This window comes from Galeopterus variegatus, unplaced genomic scaffold, assembly GCF_000696425.1.
Source record: "Galeopterus variegatus unplaced genomic scaffold, G_variegatus-3.0.2 Scaffold103, whole genome shotgun sequence".
Taxonomy (NCBI): Eukaryota; Metazoa; Chordata; class Mammalia; order Dermoptera; family Cynocephalidae; genus Galeopterus; species Galeopterus variegatus.
In genome coordinates, this window is record NW_007726214.1 from 844,320 (window position 1) to 870,130 (window position 25,811).

A 25,811-nucleotide genomic window follows, 5' to 3' on the forward strand; every position below is an offset into this window, starting at 1 on the left:
TTTGTCTTTTTTCCGTGTCCGGCAATGGATCGCAACCCTCAGTGTCGCCCCCGTACCGGACCGGGGACCGGCAACGGGATTGCAAACCTCAGTGTTGCTCCCGCGCCTCGCTCAGCCAGTGAGCGGGAACCGGTCTGCATGTGGGATCCGAACCCTCGGGCGGGAGCGCCGCCGCGCTTCCCAAGCGGCGCACTATCCAGTGCGCCACTGGGCCGGCCCTCCAGTCAGAGTTTAAGTGGTGGGAATAGCAAATAATCCAACAAAGAACTGAAAAAAAACCCAAAATACCCACAGATCAGATTCAAAGTTTGATATTAACCAGTGAAGGTCTAACACTACAAAAAATACCTATAAAACCTAGAAGAACTGGAAGCCCTCTGGGCTCCCAAGCCAGAGAGGAGGGAGAGCTGAGGGCTTCAGCCACGTCCCCACCGACATCTGCAACTAGCTCAGCTACGACCACGACCACGAGCAGCTGCAGGAAACAGTCCAGGTCCTGAGCCAGGGCGGTAGGGGGCTGAGGGCTTCAGCCACATCCTGCTGACATCTGCATCCAGCCCAGCAATGACCAAGCTGCTGCCAGGAACCCCTGGTCTTTTCTGCCTGAATGAGGACGATGCAATGGGCCTCAATCCTGCCCCCCCCCACACCATTTCCCTCCTTCTTCGCCTCTCCCCCTCCCTGCCAATTGCTCTGCAACAATGTTTTAGAATGAGGCACGGAGCTGGAGGAAGCTGAACCCAGCTGCAACTAGGCAAGCTGTTGCCACTGCCCTGAGGCCCCGCCAAGGTCCTGAGGGATGGAGCCAAAGGGAACCACAGAAACCAAACCCAGCTGCTACTAGGTAGGCTGCTGCCACTGCCTCAGGGCCATGCCAGGGTCCTGAGGCATGGAGCCAGGGGAAGCTGAACCCAGCTGCAACCAGGTAAAGAGCACACCAAAATCACCATTTCCATGCAGGTAGCCCACCACAGCCACTGCAGTTGTCATGGCTGCCACAAAAGTGGCTAGTCTCTATAGCAGCAGTCATAGCCATCATGCAGATGGCAGACTGTCAACTGCACTGACACAAGGAGAGGCACCAGCAGAGACCAAAAAAAAAAAAAAAAAAAAAAAAAAAAAAAAAAAAAAAAAAAAAAAAAAAAGAAAAAAGAAGTCCTCTCTCTCCACAAAGCACAGTACAGAGTAACAGAAGAAGCATCCCACTGACAATAATAGGGGAGGATTTGATCACACCTGTCTCAGTACTGGACAGACCATCTAGGCAACAAACCAAAAGAGGAACAGTTAACCTATCAGATGAAGAGAACAAATGTATGGTTATTAGAGTGAGGAGGAAGAAGAGGAGAGGGGGTAGGGGGAAGGGGAGGAGGGATTGGATAAGGGGCATAGATTTGTAAGAATGAATATGCTAATAAAAAATAAGTTAAAAAAATAAATAAACTAGCAATAATCAGAAAGGCAAGAGAGATAGATAAGGAGAAGCCTGGTATGTGACAGAGATATAAAGGAAAGGTTGTCAGAGAGAGGACATTAGGGAAAAGCAGGGAAAAAATAAAACTGCATCAGTCAGAAAATACTGCTTAACAGGCAGGAAGACAGAACACTGGGACACTCCAGAATTAGCCTGTTCACATGTGCAAGCTTAAAAGTCCTTGCCTCAAATTTATTCTAAGAGCAAAAATATTTGTTCACTTTTTCCCCCTGGGGCTAAAATACAATTTATGGGACATATATCTAACACTCTAAGATAAAAAGGAATAGAAATGCAGATTTCTGGGGCTGGCTGGTTAGCTCAGTTGGTTATGAGCATGGTGTTATAACACCGAGGTTATGGGATTGAAGCCCTGTACCATCCAGCCACCAAAAAAAAAAAAAAAAAAAAAAAAAAAAAAAAAAAAAAAAAAAAGCAGATTTCTGAAGAGTGACTCTAAATGGACAAAATAAACGTCCTTCCCAAAGATTATAAAAATCACTACCATAATAGTTTCCCCAAGCTACCTCCTTCCAACCAACGTGTGTCTTGCACTGGTTTCCTAGACAATCTCAGCTACAAGGTTCCAATTTTCCAAAATCACAAAGAAGCCTAAAAGATATCATTACACCTTAGATGCTGAGTCTCTGGGACTTGAATCTCTTCATTTATTTTTTTAACTACCCCTCTTCTTTCTAATCAAATTCCTTTCTTTTTAAGCAATATAAACTTTTTTTCCAAAACCTATTTCTACCTTGGTGTTTTAATCCCTGAAGTAAGAAAAAGTAATAAACTGTGCTTCTTAACTAGGGTACCTGACAGAGTGCTATAGGATACAGAATTTCTGGATAAATTTGAGGCATCTGCCTCGAGCACCAATTTTAACTGGATTGATGGGGGGGAGGTGTATGCTAGCCCTAAAACGAGTGCAATGGCAGTGAATATAAAACTCACCTAAAATTTTAATATAAAAAAGAGAGACTTTGAAGAAATTCCATGTTTGCTTATAGTGGCAGAAACCCTATAGTTCTTTCTCTCCTGTGCTGTAAAGGAGACTACAGTGAAAAAGTTGAACAAACACTAAAGCAAGGATTGACAAAAAATAAAGGAACATTTACTTTCATTAAGTAGACACTTAATAAGAGCCTCCTATGCACCAGACACTTTGATAAATGCAAGAGCTATACAAATGAAAAAGCACAGGTCTCTAGTCTACTACCATGATTTTCAATCCTGGCTGAATATTAAAATCTCATGAGATACTTTAAAAAGTGTTGCCAGTCAGGTGCCACCCTCCCAGAGATTCTGATTTGTCTCAGGTTGGGCCCTGGAATTGAGTTTTTTTAAAGTTTCCCACATAACTCTAATAGGTAGCCAGGGTTAAAAACCACAGGGTGTCACAATGACTAGTCTCCTGCTATTTCTGACTAAAATTAACACTTCCATACAGGAAGAAAGTACGTGTAGACTGCCAGTCACCAATAAAAAGACAACCTGAAAAGAAGAATGGAAAAAGTATGTGTAAACTGCCAGTTACCAATAAAAAGAGAACTTTAAAAGAAGTAGGGACTGCTGTTTAAAAAAAAAAGAAAAAGAAATTTAGAGAGATTCGAAAACAGATTCCTAAGAACTAGAATGTCTGAGATAGCACCAGGCCTGGCTAGAGATGCCAGAAAGTATCCACACCTGCCTCTACTTTCTGCCATTTATTTATTTTTCCCTCAGCATCCACTGGCACCTAGAATCAGGAAGGATTTTAGATAAAATGGAAAACTATGAAGAAAAAACAGAAAAAGCTAAAACCTAGTTTTGAGTAAATAAAAAAAGACATTGGCTGCTAGTGGAAGAGGAATATATAGAGAGGCATGGTTCTAAGATAATTAGAAAAATCCTAGACAAAGAAATAACGAGAGTCTCCTCTCAGAAGTCAGAGTTGGCCTTATGCTTTCTGCAGACCTGGCATCAGTGGAGAGATGACCAACTACTTCAGGTAAGAGATTAGAGAAATTTTGTTTCTTGGGTTCTTGGTTTTAAATTTTTGTAAGTGGAAAGGAGGATACACTCCATACATGCAATAGTGCACACAGAGGAAATAAATACTGTTATTTTAAAATGAGATTAGCCAATAGGCTAAATAGGAAGGGCCCTGGATGGAAAGTATCACTGTATAAAAGAAAAGTCATTCAATACCATTAGTAAACTGGATCGTGTCAAAATAAAGTTTAATAATTATTTTCTCATTTTTTGAATCTCTAGGCCACTTTAAGCATGACCTGATAGTCAAGGAAGATAGGAGGAAAGAAACAGCCAAAGCAAACTCTCAATCTTTGAAAATAAACAAATCATCCACAAAGAGAAATCAAAAGGGTAAAAACTTCCTTACAATGACTTCCAAATTAGGAGAATAGCTAACATATGACTACTATGTGCCACACATTGTTCTAAGCACTTTATATGTATTAACTACCAATTGTCACATCAACCCTACGGGGTGAGTGCTAGTAATAGCTCCACTTTACAGATGAGGAAACTGAGGCAGAGAGACATTACCAGACAGATTACCATACATCATGAGGCTAATAAGTGGCAGAACTGGGATCTGAATCAGGCAGTCTGAATTATGCTGCCTAATTTACATGAGAAAACTATCAGGCTGTGGCTTGGTCAAAAGTATTTAGATTGTAGCTACTTTCTTGATACAATTACAAGAAATGGTTCAGTAAATAATGCTGCACCACAAACTGTTTTTTGGTTCTTTGACAAAGCAGCTAATTTTCTAAAAACAAAATTCTTGCTTTTGTGTTACCTGTCCTTTAGGAATAGGGGAGGTGAGAGGAGCTTAAACTAAGCCTTTTGGAAGTTTGTTTTACCACTTGAAATCCCACAATTATACAAATATTTCAACCACCCTGGCCAGAAGACCCATCTAAACCCACCAAAATAAATCATACAGAAAAAGTCTTACAGAGAGAGGTCAGAAAAAAAAAAAGAGTGAAGTTATATGTAAGATATTCCTTTTCCCAAATTCAGCATTTCATCTCACTAGCTATATCATTACAGAGTATTTATGTCACCTGTAAAGACATTCGTTTTGTGCTTCCAATATAGGGGCAGAGAAAGAAAAAGACAACTAATGCCTCTCACAGACCTGCCATCAGAAGGTCCGAAATAGGAAAGAGTTTGGGAATGAGCAGCAATAGAAAAAAAATGAGATAAGGTCTCTTACCATCTGGTGCTTAATTGATTATCTTTTTTTTTTTTTTTTGTCTTTTGTCTTTTTTTCCGTGTCCGGCAACGGATCGCAACCCTCAGTGTTGCCCCCGTACTGGACCGGGGACCGGCAACGGGATTGCAACCCTCGGTGTTGCTCCCGCGCCTCACTCAGCCAGTGAGCGGGAACCGGTCTGTATGTGGGATCCGAACCCTCGGGCGGGAGTGCCGCCGCGCTTCCCAAGCGGGGCACTTATCCAGTGCGCCACCGGGCCGGCCCCTTAATTGATTATCTTTACACTCAGCGTAAGTGACAATGCAGAGGGAATAGCTTCAGCCCTAGGGTATGACCAGCATACAGACACAGAATGAGGTGATGGGGCTGACCCAAGACTAAAACACACAGACCATCCTGAACCTGCAACTGCTTCTCGTCTACACAGCTTATGACAGCATTTTTGCCCTTATCAACTGTGGTCTTCTGCCATCCGGCCCTCCACACCCAGAACTCTCTGCTTTGCTAAGAGTTAGGTTTCCTTTCATTTGCCCTCTCAGTCCCCAAGGACTTCATCAATATTTAAGCCCAATCAAATCATGATTCTTAACTGAAAAATGACTGCCAAAGGTCTATTTCCAGAAAAACTAGTTAAATAATCTAGTAATACAGAGCAAATAACACTGCACTAAAAAGATGTGTTTTATGCTACTCGCCACCATTTAATAATTGCGTGACCCAATAAATATAATCTGATCTTCCTATATTTGTCTTACTTGTGAAATAAACCTACCACAATACAGGCCTTAAGGCAGAGGGTCAGCTCTTATAATCTCTTTTCTACAATTCTTTGATAATTCAACTCAGCAAGCACTTATTTCTCCAAACTCTACCTCACACTGGGGAGAGAAAATGACCACAAGGCATGCCAGAAAGTCAAAAACCTTACAACTAGTAAGAAGAGAAGACTAAGGACATTTTTTGCTTGAGAAATAAGAGTGGTAAGGCATTATTAAGGCTACTCTAAATCTTTTAGCCTAGCATTCAAAACCTTTTCAATACAGCTCCTCCACTCCAACTAGTTCATTTCCATCTCTGTATTTCTGCTTACGCTGTAAACCTCTTCAAAACCTGTAAGCATTCCCATTTCTTGCCTCCTTCTCAAAATCCCAATCTGAATTCATCTTTTTCATTGACTTGTCCTACACCAATCACCTTCGGCTTTCTATTTATCATGTACTATGTTCCTGCTTCCTAGCAACTTCCCATTTTGATTCTCCCTTTTTAAAGTCTTGGATAGAATTCAGGTTCATTATCAAAGGGATGATTGCTTGTTGAGTAAGCTTCATACATTTAGGTTTTGGGTAGAACTTTATTTTAAAAATAAACTGAGGGGCTGAGAAGTTTCAAAATTCTGAATACCTGAGGTGACACTGGTTGGAGATCAACCAGTGTCAAGGAAAGGGAGAGAATAACCACCGCACTTCCCAGAAAACTGGTCTAGGCATGATTCTGTTCGCTTAACGGTTACCTGTTTAGGGTCCTGTATGCACCTTCCACGTTCCCTTCCTGTACCATCACAGTCCTGGCAATGAACTTCAGATGTTTTGCCATTACCTTGGATTTGAGTCTTCGCTCTGCAAGACCTGAAAGACGACGGAGAAAGGGCAAGGAAAGTATAGAGACCAAGTAAGAAAGAGAAACACAACATAATACACAATTAACCGCGCGGCTTATTCAGGGTCTGGACACGCGAGACGGGGCATGTGGAAGTCTTCATATCCAAGAAAGTATACGCCAATTGTTATCAAGACTCCCTCATTCTCTTTGCCAATACAATTCCTAGCCTAGAGAAGAAAAGAGAAGGTAGCAGGGCACCACCACGGAGATCTGCGTCGCCGGGCACCAAAGGACAGGAGCAGCGGGGACGCGCCGCAGAGCCGCTCCCTTCCCCCCGCAACTACGCTCACGGCCCCAAAAGAGTTTGGGCTGGCAGCAGGGAAATGAGTCCTTATCGTTCTTTACGAAATGGGCAACAGCGCGCAAACCTGCCCTGCAGCCACGCCCGTCTTCCTTTCTCTAGCCCCTGCACAACCAACTCCAGCAGCGCTCAGGGACCCCGCCGACTTGAAGGTTTCCGCGACCGGAAGCGGAAACTACGGAATCCCCAGCGCCGCGCAAAGAAACCCAGGCTGAGGGGAGAAAACGGTGCGTGCAAACCATGGCAACGTTCTTTCTGGCCTGGATAGAAGGCCTTTCCTAGGGCCCTGAGCCTGGACTCTACATATGACAAAGCGAAATACTCGCTGACTTAAATTCTACCGAAACAGGTTCCTCGCCTTCCCATGGAGTCGTAGTCCTTCAGCCTCCGAGAAGGTCAGCCCAATTTCATACCCCTTAATCTTATTAACCCTCTAATAGATATCTAAGCCATTTCTTTTTTGGATGGAAAATGAGAGAAATAGGCGAAGCTTCCTGAGCTTATTTCCTGTTTTCTCTGCGGAATGGATCTGCTTTCCCTGTAAGATCCGTACCCTAGGCACAAATCCTACACGCCGGAGTGACTCGCCTCACAGAGACCACAAGACAAGAGATCGCTGCAATTCAAGCAAGAGGTGTTTATTCAGCATATGCTGGGCCGCCTGCTTTTCATAAGCGGCCCAGAACTTACAATACCAAGGCTTTTTATACATTTTTTTTTCCTTTTCTTAGGCAAACTCTCATAACAGGCTGTGCAGCTAATTAACTGTGGCACCTTAAGATTTATGATTAAGCTCAAAAAACTAGCACCATTAGTCCCCCGATAAAAGATGTTACATGTTTATTTTCCCTGGTCCAGCCAGGTGTTCAGAAGATAAGGGGGGGCTGGTTTAGTCCTTGGGCCCGGTTCTGCCTTGACTTCTGCCTGACCTCTTAAAAGCTGCTTTACTTAAAATACCTTTAGATATGTTTTCCTCGTTAGTAAGTGCTTACAGGAATAATATTTCTCTGTTACAATTTGTGCAGGCTAAAGCTACATAGGCAATAATATGGGTTAGAGTCACAATTTTCATATCATCCCGACGAAAAACAGCTTCACACACTCATCTGCCTAAAAACTAAGGGGAAAAAACCGAAATGAACATACCATGAGTTTCCTATAACATCACCTTGCCAGCCATTTCACTAAAGACATGGGAAACACATGGGTTTTAGAATAAAAAAGCTCTCTGTCAGCTTCTATGCCTTTTGCCTCCTAGTGAGAACTAGTAGAAATATCTCCTTTTAAATTTCTTCTTCACTGTGGAGACAGCTTTCCTTTTATTTGTATGCTACTTCTACATATACATTTATGGTTATTCATGTAAGTTCAGATCTAAGGGCTATGGCAAAGCATACTTCCCCTAGAACACACACACGAATACACACTGATGCATCCTTATCAGTTATGCTAGTAGGAATTCACACAGAAAACAAGCCTGCCTCAGAGTAAGCCTGGTTCAAAGTACCAAAATAGAGCTAGACTGGAACATCAATATGCTTATCAACAAACTTTTATTGAACACCTATTCTGTGCCAGGTATTGTTGATACCATTCTAGTGCCTTTTAGACGACTAGAAGACAGTATGTAGACATAAAAGATAGTGAAACAAGGTAGCATATAATAAATGCAATATAAATTGTATGGGCAACAGCATATGGTAGAGAGGCACTGGATTAGAAGTCGGGAGATCTGGATTCTGTCTCAATTCTGATACTCATCAGGCATATGACCTTGAACAAGTCACTTAGACAAGGAAACTACTGCCTGCAGGTCAAATCCAGCTCCACCCCTGTTTTTGTAAATAAAACTGTTGGATCACAGCCATGCTTATTCATTTATGTATTAGGTATGGCTGCTTTGGGATAGAAGGGCAGAGTTGGGTATTTGTAACAGAGATGTACAGCCTACAAATGCCTAAATTATTTATATCTGGCACTTCCCAGACTTAAATTCTCAGTCTATTTCCTCATCTGTAAAATAGGACTAATATCTGCCTTGTCAATCTCAAAAACTTGTCATGGCCAAGGACCGAGCCTATATTACTTAACAGAAAAAATGATAAGGAGAGGGACTTAGTTATTGAAAGAGGGGAGAGTTTAGATAACAGTACCAGGAAAGGCTGGGCAAGGTGAACATCATGGACAAGAGCTTAGAGGCATAAATATTTAGAGTGTTCTGGAGCAGAGAGATCATGCAGGGGAGAAGGAGAAATAGAGATCTTTTTTTTTTTTTTTTTTGTCTTTTTTTCCGTGTCCGGCAACGGATCGCAACCCTCAGTGTTGCCCCATACCGGACCAGGGACCAGCAACGGGACTGCAAACCTCGGTGTCGCTCCCGCGCCTCGCTCAGCCAGTGAGCGGGAGCCGGTCCGTATTTGGGATCCGAACCCTTGGGCGGGAGCGCCGCCGCGCTTCCCAAGCGGCGCACTATCCAGTGCGCCACCGGGCCGGCCCGAAATAGAGATCTTGACAAAAGATTTTGGACTTTCTTCTCTAAGCAGTAGGGAACCATTGAAGGATTTGAATAGGGGTTGACATGTAAAGCACTGTTCTAGGAAAATTAATCTGATTATCAGTGCGAAGGGATTAGAAGAGAGACTATTGCTATAGTGAAAGTCTAGACCAGAGTGGTGACAATGGAATATATAGGAAGAAATGGATTTTAAGAGACATTCCAAATAAAGAACAAAAAGGATCTTGTGACCAAATGGCATCAAATTTAAAGCCTAGTCATCTAGAAAAATGATGGTACCATAGACAGCACTAACAGAAGAGGGGACTATAAAAAGAGGGAGCAGGACATGTTTAAAGAATAACTTGATTGGTGATCACTGGAAAAAGCACAGAACTAGAAACCAAGAAATTCTGTACCACACACTGTTGTTTAGAACAAGTCACCTGTTTCCTCATCTATCAAATGAGGGGGGTTGGGTTGAATTAAATACAAAATGTACATCTTGGATCTAAAATGCTGAAATTGCAATAATTTTAAAGTACCAGCAATATGTAAATAAAACTTTCCAGCAGAAATTTAGACACTAGGGCCAGCCTGTGGCTCACTTCAGAGAGTGTGGTGCTGATAACACCAAGGCCATGGGTTCGGATCCCTATATAGGGATGGCCGGTTAGCTCACTTGGGAGAGCATGGTTCTGACAACACCAAGTCAAGGGTTAAGATCCCATTACTGGTCATCTTTTTTAAAAAAAAAGAAAGAAAAATTTAGACACTGAGTATGCCATCTCAGGACAAAGTTTGGAACTGGAGATGAAGCTTTAGCAGTCTTCTAAGCTGAAACAATAATTAAAGCCATGAAAGGAGATGAAACCTTTATGTGAAAGAACAGTCAGAGCAAAGGGCCAAGGCCTGAGCCTGGGGGAACACCCAAATTCTGGAGTAGGAAGAAGGCAGGCCAGATAGTTAAAAGGAGAATTAGGAGAGTGTGCTGTCATGGGATCCAAGGGAGGACAGTTTCAGTAGGCAGCATCAAGAGTATCAAATGGTACAGAGCATGAAATAAACAGCCTTTGTAAAGGCCTATGGGTTTAGCTGTTGATTAGGTGGAAGCTATGTTATAATACTGATTCTATGAGATCATTTAGTGACTTTGGAAGGTGCAACAAAGTAAAAATGGTGGAAGCTACACTGCAAGAGATTAAGTATTGAATAGTAGAAAGGAACTAGAAAGAGTACAATTAGATTACTCTATCAAGAATTATGGAGAAAAGAGGACAATCAGGCTCAAGAGATGTTTTTGAGGAGGAGGGATCTGATCAAACTTGTAGGAAAAATAAATAATTATGGGGAACAAATTGAAGTTACAAGATAAAGAGAGGATATGTGATACAGAAAGGTTTCAGGGGCAAAAGGTAATCAAAAGCACAAATGGAGAGCTTTGCCAGGTCATATTCTCTGAAATAAAGGGAGGCAATTATTCACTGAGCACAAAAGACTTGAGAAATGGGGGAAAGATATATAACTAGCTATGGGAAACATGCTAAGGAGCCAATAAGCAATGACTAAGAGGACAGAGTAGTCTGATACACTACAAAGGCTTAGGATGGGAGAGGAGATAGTTTTGGTGGGAACTGGGACAAATCAGAAAGACAGTAATACACAGAGAAGAGTAAATATAGATACATTCCTGGACCTCAGTTTTGCCTCCTTATAACACTGAATAGCCTTCCTTAGTCTACCATACATTTAGCAGCTGCAGCTTTTTGTAAAAGATGAGGCCCACTGGGGACCCCTCCTCTCTGACAGTTCTAGGGTATCCTTCCCTCTTCAAAACTAGCAACCACAGGGGCTGTTTTGGCTCTTGTGCCCTTCCTCTGGCAGAAGGTTACATATGCATTTACCCATAAGCATCAACAGCTTCCATCAAAGCAAAGAGCTATCCCAGGGCAAAAGAACTTGCTAGTCTGGGCCAACTGGAAGATTACAAGGGTGAGATACACAGAGGAAGGTAGTCTGGGCCAGCTGGAAGATTACAGGGGTGAGATACACAAAGGAAAAGCCTGAATGAAAAAATAAAACCAACTCTGTAACTGTCCCAAGGGTGTTCCTAGGACAATAGCAGCAGAGAGTCCCTTTTCCTCTGACACTACTTATATTGTCCCATCCAGACTTTAACTTGGTAGAGCACATGTTCACAAACATCCCCATCCCTCTTCTTTTCTGCGGATCAGAGTTTATAAAGATTGGTATTTGAAGCAGAAAGTTCTCAGTTTCCCACAATCAGCAAACTGTTTAAGTAAAATATGTCTTTAATCAGAAAGGATTTGTCTTCCCTCAATACAAATGCACACATTAAAAGTAAAAAATACATATACATGTATTTACACAAATTAGAAACTACAGAGGACAGTCACATGCCCTGGATTAGGGGCTGAGAAGATGGGAATCAGGAGCACTAGGACGATGGCTCCTCATCTGCTGCTCTAGGTGTCCTATGGTCATCTCTCTGGCCATGGTGGGTAGACTGGGAGGGGATGGGTTACAGCTCCAGTCTGATGGCAGAGTTACTGGCAAACTATGGCAATGAGGCCCTTCTCCAGATAGTTTCTTAGGATCACCAGAGATGACAGGAGATGCTGTAGTAGGTGGAACTAGAGTTGTTGAGTCAGAGTGGTTGAAGGGCTGCACTCCATGCTGGAGGAAAAGGATGACGCCAATGCTGGTTCCAGTGCCTAAAGGACCATGGCTAAAGGAGATGGTACCTGGGGAACTGAGAGGGGGGTTGCAAATTGGAGTGGTATGGATCCAGGTGAGGTTCATAGCTGGCCATTCTGTGATGTGCCAAGGCTGCTTTGGTTTCAAAACTAGATGTCTGAGCTGTATCTGGCCTATCTTTTCCATGGGAGGTGCAGGACAGGAAGCAGCTGAATCACTGTGGTGGCTTGGAAAATGCTAGGGAGGGGGGAAATGAGAAAAAAATTATGGAGAAAGATTTCAGATTAGCTCCACCTGTTTGCTTAAACCTTTACTTTCCTTGGGAACTCAGTTTGCAATGCAAACATACCTTGTTTTATGCAACAGGTGTGTTCTTGCCAGGCCATGATTAAGTAAAATTTTTAGTAACCAAATTATGCTTTCATTTATTCAACAAGTAGTTGAGGGCCTACTATGTACCACACACTATATTATGCACTGGATATCCAGAGAAGAACAAAATAAAACAGTCCCATATGTTCTATTTATAAAATAATTCCTTTTAGAAATTCTTTAAAGAAAATCTTACCTCAATACAAATCCACACATTAAAAGTAATATATATACATATATATACATATATTTACATAAATTAGAAACTACAGAGGACAGTCCTAATTTCTGTATTTTAAATTCTAATTTTCTGTGTTGAGTTTTTTAAGAAGTGTAAATTATTCAGGCAAGATCCTGCTGTTTATTTAGTCAATTATTCTCACAGAAATAATAACTATGGTTGATTGAAAACAAGGACTGGCTATTATCTACAGGAGACTCTACCCTCCCAATCTGATGCCCTCTAGATACCCTATTAGTTGAAAGTACAGAAAATAGGTCACTTCCACACCAAGTCTAAGAATCTATCCAACACTCCCCTTGTGGGTGCCCCATGGATGCCCTTTACTCAGTGATGTACCTCTTACGACCAGTCCTTGAAACCCAGTGTAGACACGAAGGCTTCCAGAGGGTTTGGTACAAGGATACTCAGGCAGGAGTGAAAAGGGAGAAGGGGGAAGAATTTTAGGGGTATCAGGAAAAAAAGGATCTGCAGAGAGACTCTGAGGCATCTTTCTGCATCAATCATTTGGCCAGGTAAAAAGCCTGTATCTATGCAGGAAGCAGATAAGTTGCAACATGAGGGATAAGATTAAATTTCATGGAGTTCTTCCCAGTGATCAAAAAATACAGAACAAAAATATCTATGAATTGAGACAATGCAGGAAGTTTAGGCATTCCCTTCCCTGAGAAGAAACGTGAGAAAAAGACCCAGAAGAAAATGAAAGGGGAGCCCACTTATGCATGCACATTTTGTTTCCTTGGTTAGTCTCCCACCTCTTCCTCAGTTTTTTAAGTTATTACCTTCATCAGCTGATGCCTGCCACCATGAAGTGATGACTTCTGGGCAGCTATATGAGGAAACCAAGTCTTTAACATCCCTTCTACCTGCAGCAGGGTTCCTAGATAGCGCTCCCTGTGAAAAGGACAGTTTAAAAAAGCCATAAAGTGTGAAAAAGAAGCAAGACAGGATTTCAGGGATCTCCTTTTATGAGGGACTGAAGAAAGAGTCAGGAAGACTTACCCCATCTGTGGCTTCTGCAAAACACCTACAATACGCTGAATCCTGTCCATTGCCACACTCTGCTGGAAACTGCTCAATCCTAGGGTCAGGGAGAGAGAAGGATCGAGGATTGAGAATCAAGAAAGCAGTCAGACAAAGGAAGAACAGAGGGGATTAAAATTGATTCACATAAAGAAGTTAAGTCGCTTTAGCTAAGTTGGTTAGAGAGAGAGAGACAGAGAGACAAAGAGACACACACACCACCACCACCACCACCACCACCACCCCCCAGAAGCAAAAAAAAAAAAAGGAAATAATCCAGGCCCCAAACAAAAGCTTAAGAGAAATACACTTTGAAGATTTAATTATTTTTTTTAAAGTTAAATTTAGCAGAGTTTAACCTAAAAAAAAAAAGAGAGAAATACACCTTTAAAAGAGGGAGAGAGACAGATCCGAATCTAGCCCAAAGCAATGCAACTAATAATTACCTCTCTCAAAGCGACCCATCTTCAGCCCATTCAGTAGGTCTGTGAGGGGACGTATAAATCCTTGGAGCTCTTTACACTGTGGGAAAACAGGACAAAGGCTATGAGAAGACCAAGAATTGCCCACACCAGTACTGATTCTTCCTCCACCTCCAAATCTGGGAGCTGATACTATTCTCATAAGGTTCTTATCAACCAGCTGGGTGCTAAGCCACTCCAGTAGTAACTCCTTTTTCCTGCTTTCTCTTACCTTCTGAGCAAACAGCAGGTCTCCCTCTGTGGTACAATCTTCGATGTTTAGACTGGTATCGAATTCACCATTTCTTGGCCTTTTGACCCCTGATCCTGCCATAGGAGAAGCCAAGCCCCGCTGTTCCCAGGGAGATGCCGTATGTTGGTTACTGGAAACCCTGGATCGATGCCTGCAGCGGATAGGACCTGAGCTGGGCCGAGAGCCTCCCCTCTGCCCAACAGTGTCTGGCCTGGGCCCGTCAGCCCTCTTGTTCTCCCTCTCACTATCAGAGGGGAAGCCAAAGTCACTGTTCACTGGGGAGGTGGAAAAAGAGGAAGAACAGGAAGAATTGGAAGAAACACTAGATGGAGAATCCATAGGTCCAGATGCAGGGGCTGGAGATCAGCTCCTGGAGTACGCAAAGATCGGAACCTGTAACTGAAGAGCAAAGCGAGGGAGTTTGAAACGAGAGTCTAAGGATTAGGAAATGAATTGGGAGACTGGGTGTACTGCACGGGATAATACCTTTTCTTCCCTTCCCCAATATTACCTGTCTCAGAGACAATAGAAAAAGTCATTTCCCACACCCCGCCCCCGCCCATTAAGAAACTGGGACTGCCTCTCCGGCCTCCACAGAGCAGCTCTGGGCCTGACACAGCCTCCATTCTTTTCTTCCTTCAGTTCGGAGTAAATAACTGTCTTGACACCTTCCCCTCCACCCGCTGTTCGCCTGAGCTGTTCCCCAGCCTGACCCCACAGCGAGCCTTTCCGACTAAGGCGACGCCACCGGTGAGCGGTAAATCTGAGCTCCCAAACCCACCTAGTGACCCTACAGAAACCGCCCCCCAAGAGACAGGCCTCCTGCTCCTTCCTAATCTTTCATGATCAGGATCCCTGCGCCGGTCCCTCTCTGGTCGCGCCTGCCAAGCGATGCAATCCCACTCTATCCAAGATGTACGTTCAAACCCGCTTCCTCTGGGTCCAATCCTCCCCAGCGGTTCGCTCTTCAGCCTACGAGTCTCCTCACCTGTGTCGGCCAGCCCAGCCTACGATCTGTCTCCAGCACCTTCTCAGTCTCTTTTGGTCTGGGCTACCCACCCCCGCTCCTCTCGCGCCTCTCGCGCCTCTCTCTCTCTCTCTCTCTCTCCCTCTCTCCTCTCTCCTCTCTCCTCTCTCAGTAGGTCCCGCCCCTTCCCCCCCAGACACGTGCGTCTCGGCACGTGCCTTCCCCTGCCTACACAAATCTCACGCCCTCATTGGTGTCTATCTTGTAACACGTGACACTCGTTACTGGCGTTCACAGCACATTCGCTACAGCACACAGGGGCTTGGCCAATAGAGAAGCAGTCAGGTGATGATTGGCTGGAAGGAGAGCATTCCGTGCTCCGCCCCTACATGCGGCTCCGGGAGAGGACCCGGTGATGAGCAAAGGAGGAGGGAACAAGAGTGGAAAAGAGGGGCGGGGAGGGAAAGGGCGGAGCCCAGGGCCGTAAATAGGGTGGTAATGGCCCGGAGACTCTCGGCTTGGTGTTCGGAGACTGGTTGTGGACCAGAGGTGCGCGCCTCAGGACGTGTGATCCTGTTTCGCTTCCGGAGCTGACCCCTCTGCCCCCTCTTTAAGCACCTCCGCTCACGAACGCAGCACGTGGAAACTATCAGCGACCTGTGTTTGCAACGTGTGAGAGAATGGATGTGTGACGCTGTATATTCCATCCCTTTCTCGGCGGCCCAGCCCTCGTGACTCCCGGTCTCTGTTTCACCCTCTCCTCCTCTCTCTCCTCTAAGTTGGGTGCCTCCTGCCCTGCTGGGTGAGGAGGGTGGGGACTGCTGCCGAGAACACCGCGTCCTCTCCCGGCCTCCCGCTGGGGCGGCTCCTCCAGCCCTTTCCTTACATAACCTGTCACGCACGTTACCGGCTCAGATGCCAGCCCGCCACAGCTACCAGAGGTCAAAGCCGAACTCGTTTGCTCTTGACTTTTCTGCCCGGCTTCTCGGACCCTGTGCCCTGAATTCCCTGATTTCGAGCACGGGGAACAGAGTGGGATAGGTCCCTGACCTCCTAGGTTATGGTTTTGTCCAGTTTTAGTTTTTCATTTGTTCCCTGGAGATTTGAAAAGCTTTGAAGGAAGGAGGGATGCAAGTCCTGAGTTAGAGAGTCTCAAAAGTAACTGGGACGTTACTATTCGTTGCCACTTGTAATAAGAGTACAACGGAGGGAAAGGGAATGGGGCCCTGGGATTGTGGGCTGGTTGACGATATGACACGGAGAAACCGCAAGGGGGCAGCCCAGATCTGATTAGAGTCTTGAGGAGAGAGAATTAAAAAAAAAAAAAAAAGTGTGTCGCTGCTATAATTACTAATTGCAGAAGGCACATCGTTGGATGGGGGTGTGGGTGGGAATGGGGAAAGATATGAATATTTTAAATCTATGCTAAGTAGTTTTTGATATTTTACATGTGTTTAACAACGTGCTTATTTTATTTATTTTTTTTAAAGTGTTCCAAATAAACTTCAACCCTGTTTCCCCAAGCACACTGTCGCAACACCGTATCTAATAAAATAAAACCATAAAGTTAGAGGGAATTATCGACTGGGAATAAACCTGTTTGTCTGTGGGTGCTCTTCTTCATTCTTCCCAAAATTTCAGTTTTACTCACAGTCCATAATTCCCTCAAATTCTATTGTCCCCTAACTCCTTTTCTAATCTACCCTTCCCGCCCCGAAATCTTGCTGCTCTCTGTAGTGTTGTGACTTTAGAATAGACCCTCATAAAGGAGTAGACCGTAACCAGATTGTTTCACTTATTATTTATTTTATCTTCCAATTTCCTCTTGCCAAACCCCCATCTAAAGAGTCATAGCAGCCATCTCTCACCTAAAAAAGCAAAGAAAAGGAAAAAATATCGGGACCCACGAAGCCCCTCCATGCCCCCCACTTCTGTGAACACTCCCCACATTGCGTATTCTGAGCTGGGACTTCCCTGGGATACTTCTGGGAAAGATGTGTCCCCTCCCCTCCTCACTCCCTCCTCCTTTTGCTAAATTTCCTTATGTCTGATAGTTATTTAGAATTCCAACTTAAATTCCTTCCCTCTAATACAGCTTTCTCATCCCTCTTCCCTTCCCCCACTATCTCTCCAGTACATTAGGGAATCACCATCTCTTCTGCGTCTGAACTTTGCTTCTTGACTCTACCAGGTTATAGGACCTGCCCATTTTGCCCTCTGGTACCTGCCATGCCTTGAGATGAGGTCAGGCTGGAATGAGCGCTGATTCCTTAAGGCATATTGGAAGCCTGGAGAGATGTTTTTCTCCATTCCATTTGCCTCTGCTCTAGGAGGTCCTGAAGTCCTCCCAGTTCAGAAAAATTAATGATTCATCATAAAAGTCTTTGCCTCAACATCTCCTAAACTTCTTCAAGATTAGATATTAGGAAGATTTTTCTAAATGTGATCCCTCTTCCTTCTTTAAGTAGCTGAGAATTGACGAGGATGAAAACACTAGCCAGAGATACTGGTAAGAATTACTTCACAAAACCCCCCAAAGCCAGTTGCTGCACTCTCACCTTCTACGTGAAATACATCCCCCACTGAATGAGGGTCCACCACAGGAGGGGAACAAGACTGTGCATCCTGGACACAGCATCATTCAGATCTGGACTCTGCTAAAATACAGACATCCCCCCACAGTAGGCCAGTGTCATCCTTCCTACTATTTCCCCCTCCCGCTTCAGAAGGATAGCCACTTCCTTACACCAACCTGTCTTCCTTTCCTTAGAGAAAGATCCAACCCTCCTCCCCATCACTATGAGTCCTTTCCTCTGTGTCTTTCAGCCATCACTGACCGTAACAGGGATGCCCCAACTCATTTCAATGATACCTATTTTTTTAATCTGTTATGTACATGATACTATTCTAGTCACTGTGCTAGGTGCTACAAGGAGGATATAAATATGAATAAGACATGGTTCCTGTCCTTAAGAAGTTTACAATCTAAAAGGAGACTGCTATATACTTTTTATTTTCTTTTATTGGTAGCTGGCTGGTATGGGGGTCCAAACCCATGACCTTGGTGTTACCAGCACCACGCTCTCTCAAATGATATATTTTTAAAAGATTTATCTATCTTATTGTCAATCTTCTGCTTTCCATTCCTACTGGCTCTCCCCCTCTGTTTTCAACTATATGCAGGCTGCTTTTTGGTCCTGTTAACCTTTCCAGCTGTTGCTTCTCTTTTTCATTACCAGATTTTTCTGGTGATTGGTCTATATTTGCCTCCACTTCCTCATAATGTACCTCCCTCTTCAGCTCCACAAAATCTAGCTTTTCTCTAACCACTCAATTAAAACTACTTTTCTGGGTGTTAACAATGACCTTCTCCTTGGCCTCTTGGTAGCTTTTAATTGATTATATTAAATTTTCTCTTCTAGACTCTGTAATACAAACTTGGCCATCTGCCTACTTATCCAATCAACCTTTCTCCATTTCCTTGGTTGATTCCTCTTCCTCCTTCTAGTAACTATAGAAGGCCATTGGCCTTCTAGTCTTCTGTGTGTACTGGCTCTGCTGAGCTCATTTATTTTCGTAACTGTGACTTTGCACTTAGAACTCTAGCCATGACCTAGTTCAGCTACTTTTAGGGCACCATCCTAGGGATGTCATCATAAATTCAGCTTGGCTCATACCAGATTCATGACTTCCTCCTAAACCATTCTGGCCTCCTATAATTCCCATTTTGGTCAACTATTTTCCCACACATCATACTTAAAACCTATAAGTTATTTTAACCTTCTCATCTATGAAATTATCACTGAAGCAGTGCATTTTCTTTAAAATATTTATAACTTTTCTTCTCTCCGCTTATAATTCCACGTCTATAGTTCAGGCCTTTAACAGATTGTTTCTGGAGCAATGTAAATCTCATAAATCTCTCTCCACTAAATTACATCCTGCACACAAGCAGACCAATAGTTTTTCTAAAATACTACTTTATTTCTTTACCATACTTAAGGACTTACTAGGCTCCCTATTGCTTATAAGTCCTATTGCTTCAGCCTGGCACTTCAGACTCTATAATTTGTCCCCAATTTAGCATATGTGAAATTACCAAGCAAATATTAGGAACCTTTCAAATTTAATTTTTTTCTTAATTCCCACTGTCCCCCTCCTTATACCCTCTCCTTGAATCGTACCCTATCCACTAAACTTGTTCTATTCCTTTCGCCTATGCAGCTCTTTCACTCTTGGAATAACTATTCTTCTTCCTAATTGCTTTCATCCTTTCATAACTTTCCACCAACCAAAAGCTCACCTGTTCTTCAAGATGTATTTCAATATATATCTTGACATATACCTCCTAAAAGCCTGCCAGTCAACTCTAGCCTGTATTGATTTTTCTCCTTACACTGGCTAAAGCACTTACCTATGTCATATGCTGTCAAGCTTATGTGTAATTTAACATTGTGACATACCTTTTCATCTTGTTCTAAATGTTTCATAAATGTGCCAGTCAACTCTAGCCTGTATTGATTTTTCTCCTTACACTGGCTAAAGCACTTACCTATGTCATATGCTGTCAAACTTATGTGTAATTTAACATTGTGACATACCTTTTCATCTTGTTCTAAATGTTTCATAAATGTAAACTTAAGTTTTATAGATTCCTTGAAGACGATAATAGCATCATAGATTTCTTTTTCTTTTCACCCCAGCTACCCCATAGATTTCTTTTTCATCAGCATCAGCATCCTCAGCAGCCTTAGGCATAGATTACATACACTTTAAGTACTATCGAACTAAAATTTAACTGCACCAAATCTCCCTGGTGTTCTGTATACAGGGTTAGTATTAAATCTTAGTGAAAGATATGATGGCCAAGTTGAGATGAACATCTGCATTGAAGTACTAGTTATTTGGTTTTCCCAACCACCGAAGCCTGGTATTCCGGCCTTCTGTCTACTCCATATCACCAGCCACTAGAGTTGGGATCTATCCAAGGTAAAGCACATTTTGTCTCCCTCCCCCCAATCCCCAATCAACTCACTGGTTCCATTGTTACTGGTTTCATGGTTATAGGCTTCTGATTGTCTGCACGTTCTGTTTCAAGACTAGTGGTAGTCTCTACTGCTTCCGTTACCTCCTTATCCATCCTGTTCTGCCCTCAGTAGGATTGGGAAACACAGAGTTATCATCTCCTCCATCCAACTTCCTCATAGATTCTCTATTTAGAGTTCTTCTCCCCGCTCCCACCACCCCCACTAAAGACTAAACTCAGGAATCCTTCCTACCCTGTGCTTACATGGATTATGTACCCATCCCATTCAACAAGTCCCTTGATTCAAGGACTGCCACTGCTTCTCAGTGTCCTAGCTAACCTACTGGGTTCTGGCTTCCTTCTTCCTCCCAGCTATGGTTAACAAATCTGTTCTGGGCCTACTTCCTAGTTTCTCTTCTTCTAACTCTTCTAACTTTCAATTCCTGCTAATCAGTTACATTCTTCTAACTTCTTCTAACTTTCAATTCCTGCTAATCAGTTACATTTCAACATTGCCCAGTTTCTTTCTTTCTGTTTATCTTATTATTTTAATTTATTATTTTTAACTTCTTTTTTTCCCTCTTCTTTCTATTTTTTTTGCCCAGTTTCTTTCTTTCTGTTTATCTTATTATTTTAATTTATTATTTTTAACTTCTTTTTTTCCCTCTTCTTTCTATTTTTTTTGCCCAGTTTCTTTTTAACTGTTACTTATCTTGATCCTCTTAGATGTAGAGGTCACTCACCAGCCTGTCCTCTGACTCAAAAATGGAGTAATCAATGGTGAAATTTGCACCAAAATCATCTGGGGAGGAGAAAAACATCAGTAATAAAAAAGGAGAAAGGTAACTCTAGATCCAGAAACAAAAGGGGAAGAAATTGCTCAGAACACTTCAACTTGCTCAAGTTGTAAAATGTATTGGCTATATATATGTTAATGAACATAATTCAATTCTAATTAACTTTTTTTTTCTTTGGTAGCTGGCCAGTATGAGGATCTGAACCCATGACCTTGGTGTTACAAGGCTGTGCTCTAACAATTGAGCTAACTGGCCAGCTTCAATTCTAATTAACTTTCATGTTAAAAATGTTTGTGAAAGTGTATGCATTTATATTTTCAATCTGGTATCTAAAATAATTTACAAATTTGAAAATCTTCAAATGGTTTCGACCATTTTCCAAAGAATTAAAAATTGCTAGCTTGAGAAACTACAGCATGAGTCTTGATAGTTTTTATTCATAGCCACATTTCTCTCTGACCCAGTTGCTCTGTTGCAAAGTGAAGGGCAAAGCCTCAGAACTAAGTATCCCCAAAGCCTCTCTACCATGCGAAGTGTAAGTCTTTCACATACTTACCATAACTCGGGGTGACTGTGTAAAAATAGACCACTTGATAATAATCTTCCTCTTCTAGTCCTTCATCCTCATATTCTTGTCCTATGGGGACAAGGACCACAGATCAAAGGGCACCTGGAACTCCTGAGCAACAGAAGGACACCTGGAGTTGATCCCAGCTCTACCAATTGTTTTTCTTTCTGCCTCCCCTCCAAGAGTCAAACTGTACTGTCTCCCTGCCTCTGCATGTATAAACCTTTCTCAATCTTCTGGGCTCTACATCTGTAATGAGGCCTATTACCCCATGCCCTTTCAATCCAGGAACTTCTAGAATGAAAACAGGTCCTTTCATATACTATAAACCCAAAGGGAGAACTAAACCTAAAAAAGGTAGGAAGATGAGAGATCAGAAATCACTTGGGAGAGTGCGGTGCTGATAACACCAAGGCCACAGGTTCAGATCCCTATATAGGGATGGCTGGTTAGCTCACTTGGGAGAACATGGTGCTGACAACACCAAGTCAAGGGTTAAGATTCCCTTACCAGTCATCTTTAAAAAGCGGGGGGGTGCTGGCCCGTGGTTCACTTGGGAGAGTGCGGTGCTGATAACACCAAGGCCATGGGTTTGGATCCCGTATAGGGATGGCCGGTTTGCTCACTTCAGAGAGCATGGTGCTGACACCACCAAGTCAATGGTTAAGATCCCCTTACTGGTCATCTTAAAAAAAAAAAAAGAAATTAAAAACACCAAATCTTCTATTCAGTATGCTCTGGATCTTAGTGTGTTTGTGAAAGATCTTCTCTTATCAGTGTCTCTCACAAATGACTAACACACATCCTTAGATTTTCGGGTTGGGTTTTTTTTTTTTTTTTTTTAAAAGATGACCGGTAAGGGGATCTCAACCCCTGGCTTGGTGCTGTCAGCACCACGCTCAGCCAGTCAGCTAACCGGCCATCCCTATATAGGATCCGAACCTGTGGCCTTGGTGTTATCAGCACTACACTCTCCTGATTGAGCCACGGGCCGTCCCTGGATTGGGGTTTTAATTCCAGTTTCACTGCTAACTAGCGGAATAACCCTATAGAAGCCATTTAATATTCTCTTTCTTAAAATGAGTCAGCTGGACTAAATGACCCATCTCTGTTAGTTTTTCTTCCTTTCAGAGCTAAAAATATGTGGCTTTGATATGATTGAATCAAGAACTCTACCCTGCCTGCTAAACATTTTCCTGAGCTCTTTGAATGCTTTCCCTCCAACTCCAAACTAATGACACAGGAATCTAGAGGAAAAGGAAACAATGAGACACACCTGGCAGACTGGGGAACAAAGAAGGGAAGGAGCCAAACTACTCCTGGGACCCTGTCCCTTAAGGCAGCCAGTTTTCCACTACACTAAAGGCCACCCCACTTCTACATCTTTACTAATACAAGGATTTTTCTACAATTCACTGGGAAAGGAGATATTGTGGCCTCCCTCACTAGTTTCAGACTGCCCCACCTTCCAGGAGTCCACCTCTTTCTGTCATTCTCACTTTAGTCCTTCTCACCTTGTTCAACTTTGTGGTGATGGAAAATTGAGTTCTGTCGTACTAGGACCTCCCCGTGTCTGGGGCTCCATCCTCAATAAACCTTCTTTTCTTTGACAGGACTCTGCTTTCCTCCCCTTTTCCCGGCTCTACCTTCTAGAACTCTGCTTTGCCCCAACACCGGACTCTGTCTAGCACAGATGAGAAAGTACTATCACTCCTCACTGAAATGCACCTCTCACTCTCTCCTCATTTTTTTTCCCCACCCCACCTATGGTAGAAGACCTGGTGCAAAAGCTCAGGGAGAGAAGTGGACTTACCCAGGATAAGTGGCAAAGCAAGGATGGCTACAAAGAGGACATCCATTCTGGATTCCGTACTATCGCTGTGAAAGTAGAAAGGAAGTTACAGCGTTTCCCACCAAACTTACCCCGCCTCCCCTCCTCCTCCAATGCAAGGAGGGAGTTGCAGAGACTCTTCTCCCAGGGGGCCAAATTCTCCGCCTACTTGCTGACTGACTAGATCTTCAGTTACTACCCGGTTATCAGAGCTGCCCATATTGAGAGAGGCAAAAGTGGATTTTGATGCAAACATGTTCATTGAGCTCCTTCAGCCCAGAAATTAGATCCTCTGCTACTACCCACTCCCAAAATTTACCAAGGAGCTTCCTCTTTCCAATCCTTTCGTTCCTCCCTCCCCCTCGCTGTCCCTAACTTACCATCACCATCCAGAGTTGCCCTTCTCTCTGAGGCTTAATCACAGTCTCTTTCTTCACAGTAGAAATGTTCTCAGAAAGGGGTTAGCATTTTTCTGGACTGAAAATAGTTCCTTTCCTTTGTCTGTCTTGGGCTATAATGGGAGCAATATTTACCCGTCATTATCTGACTCTCAAAGCACCTGCTGCATAACTTATGATAAAAATCTCTCAGCCAAGGTCAGTCATTTCCTTTACGGTAAGTAATGACCTCACCTCACCTCTTAACTTTCTGGACACAGGATGGAAGAAGAGAGGAAACAGATAGTCTCTTTCCCTACTGTAGGTGCCACACCCCCTTGGTCTTTCAGTCACTTGGTGTGTTGCCTTCATTCAGGCCTGCAGAGGTAGAGTTCTTATGCTTCCCTCTGCTTTTAGATTTTTTGTTTTCATTCAGTTCAATTCAGAAATGTTTAACAACATATGTGCTAGGTACAGTGTGCTAGGCCTAGTCTGACAGGCAATTCAGACAGGCAAGGGGATAAGAACACAATTTTTTGTTTGTTTGTTTGTTTTTTAAAGATGATGGGTAAAGGGATCTTAACCCTTGACTTCATGTTGTCAGCACCACGCTCTCCCAAGTGAGCTAACTGGCCATCCCTATATAGGGATCCAAACCCATGGCCTTGGTGTTATCAGCACCACACTCTCCTAAGTGAGCCACCGGCCAGCCCCTAAAAGAACACAGTTTTTTAAAAAAGAGAGTTAATAAATATCTTCTCAACATCTATCATGAGCCAAGCACTATGCAAGTCTCTGTGGAGCCACCCATGAACAAGGTAAGTTGAGAACCTACTTTCAACAGTCAGAACATGCTGTGGTAACAGCTCAAAGGAGAGATAAGAGTTGATAAGAGTGTCTCATCCCTATCTCTTTTCCCCGACAGCCTGCTGGACTCAGAAGCAGGACACACTGGAGTCTCGAACACTGACCAGGACACTTTCACCCTCTCAACCTTATTGGGGTAGGATTTGCTTGATGACTCCATGTAAATCTATACAATCTATTCCTCAGTTCCTTTCCAGAATTTCCTGGAAAAAGTGTAAAACACCTATGTGGGTGTACACAGATGCATTAAATCATAAATCACTTCCAGGAAGGAAAGGAAGCTTTAATAATGACGCAACAATTTCTATAGTTTCTTGGTACTTTGATTACAGTCTCAAAAAAAATATTCCAGATTCCCCCCAACTTTCCCATCCTAGGATTCCTCTGCTGAAACTAAATCCTCTCTGAGGACTAACCCTTCCCCATCCATATGAGGTTACAATGTCTTTCTCTTCTACTTTAACTTTCTTTCACTCTAATATGCAATCCCTCTCCCTAACTTGAGGAAAAGACACCACGAGGTTCATTTTTCAGAAAATAAATAGAGGAAGTATGACACAAAAGGAACTGAGTGACGGGGGTGAGGAGGAGTGCCGTTTTCTTTCATCCCCATCGCTCTAATTGCTTTTTAATTCCGGTCCTCTCTAAACGCCTTCCTAATATTTCTCTTCAGGCTCTTCTTGCTTCTCTCTGATTCTCCTGTCATTACAGATGAAGGCTTCGTTAGTGACATACTGTATTCCATGTTTACTATACTAGCCTATCGAAAGAGCTCCTTTGTAGTCCAACCTTCAAATGGGCAGCAGCTCTAGCCCATTTCCTCTCATTCAAGTAAGAATAATACCCGTCCCTATCTTCCTGCATCCCTTATCCTGTGTTCTCTTTGTTATTTGTCCCTTAGATTCAAACAGGATCTTCCCCCTCTGCAGCACTTCAAGAAGAGGTAGAACTGCTACCATCCTTCCCCACAAAGTTACGAAAGGAAACCACGGCCAAGGCGCAACCGAACCCAGGAATCCTTGCCCCGACTAGGCCCATTCCCGGCCCACCCCCTTTAACCGGCTGGAATCACTCCTAGGACGAAGTCGAGGGCTCAGAGTGCAGGAGGACTACAACTCCCAGCAGGTCGTGAAGCCACGCCCCCGCCGGCCCGCCC

The 25,811-nt window shown here is 43.3% G+C and overlaps 3 protein-coding genes across 6 annotated transcripts in view; all 3 read right to left on the reverse strand.

The window, feature by feature from the left end:
* The window catches only part of MRPS21 (mitochondrial ribosomal protein S21), a 15,526-nt gene extending 8,700 nt beyond the window's left edge, over positions 1-6,826 (reverse strand). Inside the window, exons 1-2 of the mRNA XM_008584715.1 lie at positions 6,728-6,826; positions 6,211-6,325 (exon numbers count right to left, since the gene is read on the reverse strand). Coding sequence (XP_008582937.1) covers positions 6,211-6,293 — 83 coding nt within the window. The 5' untranslated portion in view covers positions 6,294-6,325; positions 6,728-6,826. The remainder of the gene's footprint in view (positions 1-6,210; positions 6,326-6,727) is intronic.
* Positions 6,827-11,446: 4,620 nt separating this feature from the next.
* Positions 11,447-15,297, reverse strand: CIART (circadian associated repressor of transcription). 3 transcript variants are annotated; one of them, XM_008584742.1, is made up of 6 exons: positions 15,211-15,297; positions 14,202-14,373; positions 13,955-14,030; positions 13,488-13,566; positions 13,268-13,379; positions 11,447-12,109 (listed from the first exon to the last, which is right to left on the reverse strand). In XM_008584742.1, exons 2-6 carry the CDS (start codon positions 14,301-14,303, stop codon positions 11,582-11,584), a joined length of 897 nt encoding a protein of 298 aa, XP_008582964.1. In that variant the 5' UTR covers positions 14,304-14,373; positions 15,211-15,297; the 3' UTR covers positions 11,447-11,581. The 3 variants fall into 3 exon arrangements, with proteins under 3 accessions (XP_008582964.1, XP_008582956.1, XP_008582949.1); XM_008584734.1 differs by having other exon boundaries at positions 14,202-14,621; positions 15,211-15,289; XM_008584727.1 differs by having other exon boundaries at positions 14,202-15,294.
* Positions 15,298-16,975: 1,678 nt separating this feature from the next.
* LOC103600471 (chromosome unknown open reading frame, human C1orf54) lies at positions 16,976-23,918 on the reverse strand. 2 transcript variants are annotated; one of them, XM_008584756.1, is made up of 7 exons: positions 23,792-23,918; positions 23,394-23,458; positions 21,569-21,649; positions 20,959-21,017; positions 20,225-20,335; positions 17,742-17,843; positions 16,976-17,052 (listed from the first exon to the last, which is right to left on the reverse strand). In XM_008584756.1, exons 2-6 carry the CDS (start codon positions 23,437-23,439, stop codon positions 17,751-17,753), a joined length of 390 nt encoding a protein of 129 aa, XP_008582978.1. In that variant the 5' UTR covers positions 23,440-23,458; positions 23,792-23,918; the 3' UTR covers positions 16,976-17,052; positions 17,742-17,750. The 2 variants fall into 2 exon arrangements, with proteins under 2 accessions (XP_008582978.1, XP_008582974.1); XM_008584752.1 differs by having other exon boundaries at positions 17,742-17,846.
* Positions 23,919-25,811: the final 1,893 nt, after the last annotated feature.

What these genes read in the sequence shown, in the direction of transcription:
- CIART (XM_008584727.1), bottom strand. Translation starts at nt 14,561, where the DNA reads ATGGATTCTCCATCTAGTGTTTCTTCCAATTCTTCCTGTTCTTCCTCT. An exon ending in GATGGGTCGCTTTGAGAGAG is followed by an intron (nt 13,567 to 13,954) that starts GTAATTATTAGT and finishes CCCTGACCCTAG; the next exon opens with GATTGAGCAGTTTCCAGCAG. An exon ending in TTGCAGAAGCCACAGATGGG is followed by an intron (nt 13,380 to 13,487) that starts GTAAGTCTTCCT and finishes TCCTTTTCACAG; the next exon opens with GGAGCGCTATCTAGGAACCC.
- LOC103600471 (XM_008584752.1), bottom strand. Translation starts at nt 23,439, where the DNA reads ATGGATGTCCTCTTTGTAGCCATCCTTGCTTTGCCACTTATCCTGG. An exon ending in CACAGTCACCCCGAGTTATG is followed by an intron (nt 21,018 to 21,568) that starts GTAAGTATGTGA and finishes TCTCCTCCCCAG; the next exon opens with ATGATTTTGGTGCAAATTTC. An exon ending in TTGAGTCAGAGGACAGGCTG is followed by an intron (nt 20,336 to 20,958) that starts GTGAGTGACCTC and finishes TACTGAGGGCAG; the next exon opens with AACAGGATGGATAAGGAGGT.